The sequence below is a fragment of the Gymnoscopelus microlampas genome (assembly GCF_963454915.1).
Source record: "Gymnoscopelus microlampas genome assembly, chromosome: 21".
Classification (NCBI taxonomy): domain Eukaryota; kingdom Metazoa; phylum Chordata; class Actinopteri; order Myctophiformes; family Myctophidae; genus Gymnoscopelus; species Gymnoscopelus microlampas.
This window is the reverse complement of record NC_139958.1, coordinates 575001-582000: the sequence shown is the minus strand read 5'-3', so window position 1 is coordinate 582000 and position 7000 is coordinate 575001. Positions and strand designations below refer to the sequence as shown.

Below are 7000 nucleotides of genomic sequence, written 5' to 3'. Positions count from 1 at the left end.
GGTCTATATATGCATGTCATGAATATGTTAATATTATTGTAGGTCTATATATGCATGTTATGAATATATTATTATTACTGTAGGTCTATATATGCATGTTATGAATATTATATTATTATTATTGTAGGTCTATATATGCATGTTATGAATATATTATTATTATTATTATTACTGTAGGTCTATATATGCATGTCATGAATATGTTAATATTATTGTAGGTCTATATATGCATGTCATGAATATGTTAATATTATTGTAGGTCTATATATGCATGTCATGAATATGTTAATATTATTGTAGTTCTATATATGCATGTCATGAATATGTTAATATTATTGTAGTTCTATATATGCATGTCATGAATATGTTAATATTATTGTAGGTCTATATATGCATGTCATGAATATGTTAATATTATTGTAGGTCTATATATGCATGTCATGAATATGTTAATATTATTGTAGGTCTATATATGCATGTCATGAATATGTTAATATTATTGTAGGTCTATATATGCATGTCATGAATATGTTAATATTATTGTAGGTCTATATATGCATGTCATGAATATGTTAATATTATTGTAGGTCTATATATGCATGTCATGAATATTCTATGAGCTTGTAGATCGGCTATTTTTGGCGAACATTCCCCCCCAGAATATGCTGAGGGTCAACATGTCATTGTGTGTGCGTGTGTGTGTGCGTGTGCGTGTGCGTGTGCATGTGCGCGTGCGCGTGCGTGTGTGTGTGTGTGTTACCTATGTTGCTGGCAGAGGTCAGGTAACTGGGTTTAACCCTATAATGGCTGAGTCTCAGCATCATGCCTGGTCTGACAGCAGAGAACCATTCTGTACACACACTGTTCCACAACACTACACACACACTGCCTGTGTGGTCGCACACCTCCAACACACCCTGCATAGACACACACAGAGACATGTACACACTGTTACACAACACTACACACCCTGCATAGACACACACAGAGACATGTACACACCACAACACACCCTGCATAGACACACACAGAGACATGTACACACTGTTACACAACACTACACACCCTGCATAGACACACACACACAGAGAAACACTATATGACCTTATATGGTCATTCACACTGACCTTATATGGTCATTCACACTGACCTTATATGGTCATTCACACTGACCTTATATGGGCATTCGCAGTTCTGCTCTGCCTTCCCATAATGCACCAGGTGGGACTTGTTGATGATGCGTACGATCATGTGACATTGGACCGTTCCCCTGGCAACGTCCCTCTGACCAATGGCAAATGACCTCTGTAGCTCAGCAACCGTTACCCCCGGCAACACTGCTACACACACACACACACACACACACACACACACACACACACACACACACACACACACACACACACACACACACACAGCGTTCAACGTTCAGTACGGTGACTCGCTCAGCGGTGCCTCTCGTGGCTCCAGTTCTCTTGAGACGACACGCCTCCAACGTGGTTCAAAACTAAACTTTAAAGCCCTGTGGGAGGTCAGGCTCTCACATACTTAGACCAATCAATAGTCTGATTAAACATGATAATGTCCCATTCACTTTATTGACAGCTTCTCTCCTACCTCTCTGCAGTGTCTCCTCCTCTCCACTAGGGGGCGTGTGTCTCCAGCTCTCTCCATTGTAGTCCACGTTGTTCCACAGGGGCAGATATGAGCTCCTATTGGCTGTCAGGGGCATCAATGGACCTATAGGAACAACCAGCCAATTAAGCAATTAGTGAGACAGACAGACAGACAGACAGACAGACAGACAGACAGACAGACAGACAGACAGACAGGTGGAAAGATGCCACGTCCGTCCCTTCAGAATAAGGCCCGTGCAACTCTCTCTCTCTCTCTCTCTCTCTCTCTCTCTCTCTCTCTCTCTCTCTCTCTCTCTCTCTCTCTCTCTCTCTCTCTCTCTCTCTCTCTCTCTCTCTCTCTCTCTCTCTCTCTCTCTCTCTCTCTGCGTGTGTGTGTGTGTGTGTGTGTGTGTGTGTGTGTGTGTGTGTGTGTGTGTGTGTGTGTGTGTGTGTGTGTGTGTGTATGTCACGCTGTGTTGACTCACCATTGTGCGGTTGGGGTTGTGTATTTGTGTACCAGGGCAGGGAGTGTGTGTCCGTCTGGTGAGGTGTGTGTCGCCGTCTGCCATCTCCATGGAAACCAGCATGTAACTATGACAACAAATACATCCCCATGGTAACCAGCATGTAAATATGACAACAAACACATCCCATGGTAACCAGCATGTAAATATGACAACAAACACATCCCCATGTAACCAGCATGTAAATATGACAACAAACACATCCCCATGGTTACCAGCATGTAACTATGACAACAAACACATCCCCATGGTAACCAGCATGTAACTATGACAACAAACACATCCCACAAAACTCAATCGAAAATCGGCGATCGACCCATACTACTTTGTAGTAACTAGTACTACAAAGTAACTAGGTAACTAGAGGTTTTTTTAAGTACTAGTTTACTAGAGTTTTTTTTTTCTAGTTAACTAGAGTTTTTAGCAGCGCTAGCCGCTCTATATCTGACTTCTAAGTCACTAGAGTTGTTAAATAAAAAGTACAATATTTGCCTCTGAGATGTAGTGGACCATTAAACAAACAGAATAATATTCCTCACAAAGTCTATTTATCACATTGTACTACACACACACACACACACGCACACACACACACACACCCACCCACCCAGACATGGCGGGGCAGAAAGCCGTGTTGACGGTTCGAGTCCCACAGCACAGGACGTTACGCTCCACCAAGCGGTTCAGTGAGGGGTCAAGGGTCGCGCGTAGCCGACAGTCCCCGTCCGTTAACGTGACATCATAGAGGTCGTCACCTAGGAAACCACATGATACATTATCATAGAGGTCGTCACCTAGGAAACCACATGTTTACATGGGGCAAGCGTTTTGGTATTCTTCCATAAGTGTTGCTGGCCGTCCGCCCAGCATAACACAACACACCCCCCTCGGAAAACAAGGAAGTGTTGATCAAATAGAATCATTTTTCGGTTACTGCATTGTTTGTTTACATGGTTGGATACAGCATAAAATCAAGCTGCGCATATTGATATGAGCAGGTGCTCTGAGTCTTTGATTAGACTGGTTGATATGAGCAGGTGCTCTGAGTCTTTGATTAGACAGGTTGATATGAGCAGGTTCTCTGAGTCTTTGATTAGACAGGTTGATATGAGCAGGTTCTCTGAGTCTTTGATTAGACAGGTTGATATGAGCAGGTTCTCTGAGTCTTTGATTAGACAGGTTGATATGAGCAGGTTCTCTGAGTCTTTGATTAGACAGGTTGATATGAGCAGGTTCTCTGAGTCTTTGATTAGACAGGTTGATATGAGCAGGTGTTCTGAGTCTTTGATTAGACAGGTTGATATGAGCAGGTGTTCTGAGTCTTTGATTACACAGGTTGATATGAGCAGGTGCTCTGAGTCTTTGATTACACAGGTTGATATGAGCAGGTGCTCTGAGTCTTTGATTACACAGGTTGATATGAGCAGGTGCTCTGAGTGATGGTGGTGTTGGTGATAATATAATGTATTTAATATAATAATAATATAATATAATGTATTTAATATAATAATAATATAATATAATGTATTTAATATAATAATAATAATATAATATAATGTACAGACAAATAAATCAATTATCATTATAAAACGTTATAAATAATTTTAAAGTGAGTATACTGACCTCTAGGGACGGTCTGGGGGAAGTACAGGGTGGATCCAGGGTCTCTGATGTAACGATCCACTGATAAAACCAACAGAGACTCACCGCACACCACCGGACTACACACCTACACACACACACGCACGCACGCACGCACGCACGCACGCACGCACACACACACACACACACACACACACACACACACACACACACACACACACACACACACACACACACACACACACACACACACACACTTTACAGTTTATACAAGTTGATGTTTATTTGATTTTTTTGTAAATCAGATATTAGTATATTCATGTTCTATTATTGAATGTTGAACATTGGAGGTCTGAGGTCTTTAGACTTCATGGAGTTCACTGGCTGTCCCACAGGATACAGAGTGAGATATCTACCAGATTAAAGGGGGTTACTCAGGGTAGAGACTCAGGAGGGATGCTGATCTGATCTGGTATAAAACACACCTCATACATTCCATTCCATTCAATTCATCAAAAAAGGACATTTTAAAAATGTGGCTCAAAATAAAAAAGGAAACAATTACAATAGAATAAAATGTTTATCTATGTGCAGCATATACTATATCCCTCCATCAGAATCACCTTATTACAATGACAACACTTTCACCATCCTAGAGGATGAGATCAGTCATTTCCAAGCCCTGGGAAACGTCTTGATCTGTGGTGACCTCAATGCCAGGACAACATCTCTAACAATAATAATAAACACCTACCAGACCTCTGCCTTTATATCAATGATAATAAACACCTACCAGACCTCTGTCCTCATATCAATAATAATAAACACCTACCAGACCTCTGCCTTTATATAAATGATAATAAACACCTACCAGACCTCTGTCCTCATATCAATAATAATAAACACCTACCAGACCTCTGCCTTTATATCAATAATAATAAACACCTACCAGACCTCTGCCTTTATATCAATAATAATAAACACCTACCAGACCTCTGCCTTTATATCAATAATAATAAACACCTACCAGACCTCTGTCCTCATATCAATAATAATAAACACCTACCAGACCTCTGTCCTCATATCAATAATAATAAACACCTACCAGACCTCTGTCCTCATATCAATAATAATAAACACCTACCAGACCTCTGCCTTTATATCAATAATAATAAACACCTACCAGACCTCTGTCCTCATATCAATAATAATAAACACCTACCAGACCTCTGTCCTCATATCAATAATAATAAACACCTACCAGACCTCTGCCTTTATATCAATAATAATAAACACCTACCAGACCTCTGCCCTCATATCAATAATAATAAACACCTACCAGACCTCTGCCTTTATATCAATAATAATAAACACCTACCAGACCTCTGCCCTCATATCAATAATAATAAACACCTACCAGACTTCTGTCCTCATATCAATGATAATAAACACCTACCAGACCTCTGTCCTCATATCAATAATAATAAACACCTACCAGACCTCTGTCCTCATATCAATAATAATAAACACCTACCAGACCTCTGTCCTCATATCAATAATAATAAACACCTACCAGACCTCTGTCCTCATATCAATAATAATAAACAACTCTCTCTACACTATAATCATAGTTATAATATATTTACATATATATTCACCTCTCTCTACATTATAATCATAGTTATGATATATTTATATAATATACCTGGTTGCCGGTTCCATTGCGTCTCTCAGGCCACGCCCCCACACATCTGGACAGCACTCTGGTCAGAACACTGTTAGCGGCCATGTTGGACCGCACTGCACTGTGGGTAACCTGTCTGTCTGTCTGCTATGTCTGCCTGCCTGTCTATCTGCTATGTCTGTCTGTCTGTCTGTCTGTCTGTCTGTCTGTCTGTCCTTCCTCATAGATGTAAACAGAGCACTTCCGCATTCCATTCTTACGTTGGGAGTCAACGTTAGTGACGTCACTCTCATAGTTATACCACGCGGGGCACTAGCTCTAGAGTCCCCGCACGCACGCACGTACACACACACACACACACACACACACACACACACACACACACACACACACACACACACACACACACACACACACACACACACACACACACACACACACACACACACACACACACACACACACACACACACACGCACGCGGCGCGCAAGCAGGCGGATAGCTTGTTTCCTCTTCCGCTCTAGACCGGATCTGCTAACCTCAAAGCGAGTGGGTTGATCCACGTTATAAGTGTAGTAGAACACTGCCCCCTGCTGGGGACTCTGATGCACTGCTTAAACACTGTGAACATTCTGTCTGCTTGTTAGAGAGAAAGATAGAAAGAAAGATAGAAAGATAGAAAGATAGAAAGAAAGAAAGAAAGAAAGAAAGAAAGAAAGAAAGAAAGATAGAAAGAAAGAAAGATAGAAAGAAAGAAAGAAAGAAAGAAAGATAGAAAGAAAGAGTTACAGGTCTATAACTCTGAGAGTGTACACACTTACAGGGTCCATTTATGATTTGCACACATTTTCACGATTTTTCAAAAATAGCAGATCTACAAGCTCGTAGTGCCACACTATATACAAGCTTGTAGATCTGCTATTTTTGAATAGCCAAAGTATAAAATAATGGATTGGTTATAGCTGAAAATCACAGATTAGGAGGAGTAACTGATGGATGCAGCATCACCTTAATTTGTAAATACCATTTTGGGTGGTCCTTGACATGAAAAAAGTTTGAGAACCACTGATATTATATTATTATAGCAACACAGGATTTAGAAGACATTTGTAGAACCAGCAGAAGCAAAGATTTGAGTTACAAATGTTCACTTAAAAAAGTTACATATACATGAGCTTGTAGGTAGTCTATTTTCAAACATCCAATGTATTTGTATTTAGGTTTAAAGTGCTCATAGTCGCTATCGTTGGGCTGGTTTTCACAAACCTGGTTGCTTATTTCTCTCGCAATATCTGGCAACCCTGTCAGATACACACTGCACACACTAACCCTAAAAACCCTGACCCCCAGGGGGGTCCCCACAGGTTTTTGAAGGGTCCCCAGATGACAATAAAGGGACCATTTAAGGACTTTTAAGACCTTTTAAAAAAATACTGGTCAAATATTGGCCAACTTGTCAAATAATATGAGAAAGAGGAGAACGTTGTGGAAATAGCAGATCTACAAGCTACATAACACCTTATGAACACCTTAACGCGTTATGAGCTTGTAGATCTGCTATTTTCACAACATTT

General features: G+C 40.6%; 1 protein-coding gene across 1 annotated transcript in view; it reads right to left on the bottom strand.

The window, feature by feature from the left end:
• The window catches only part of LOC311037318 (RPA-related protein RADX), a 17153-nt gene extending 11392 nt beyond the window's left edge, over positions 1-5761 (bottom strand). The window contains 7 exon segments of the mRNA XM_084046446.1: positions 761-917; positions 1174-1340; positions 1618-1740; positions 2098-2207; positions 2748-2895; positions 3764-3869; positions 5448-5761. Coding sequence (XP_083902572.1) covers positions 761-917; positions 1174-1340; positions 1618-1740; positions 2098-2207; positions 2748-2895; positions 3764-3869; positions 5448-5531 — 895 coding nt within the window. The 5' untranslated portion in view covers positions 5532-5761.
• Between the last annotated feature and the right edge of the window lie 1239 nt (positions 5762-7000).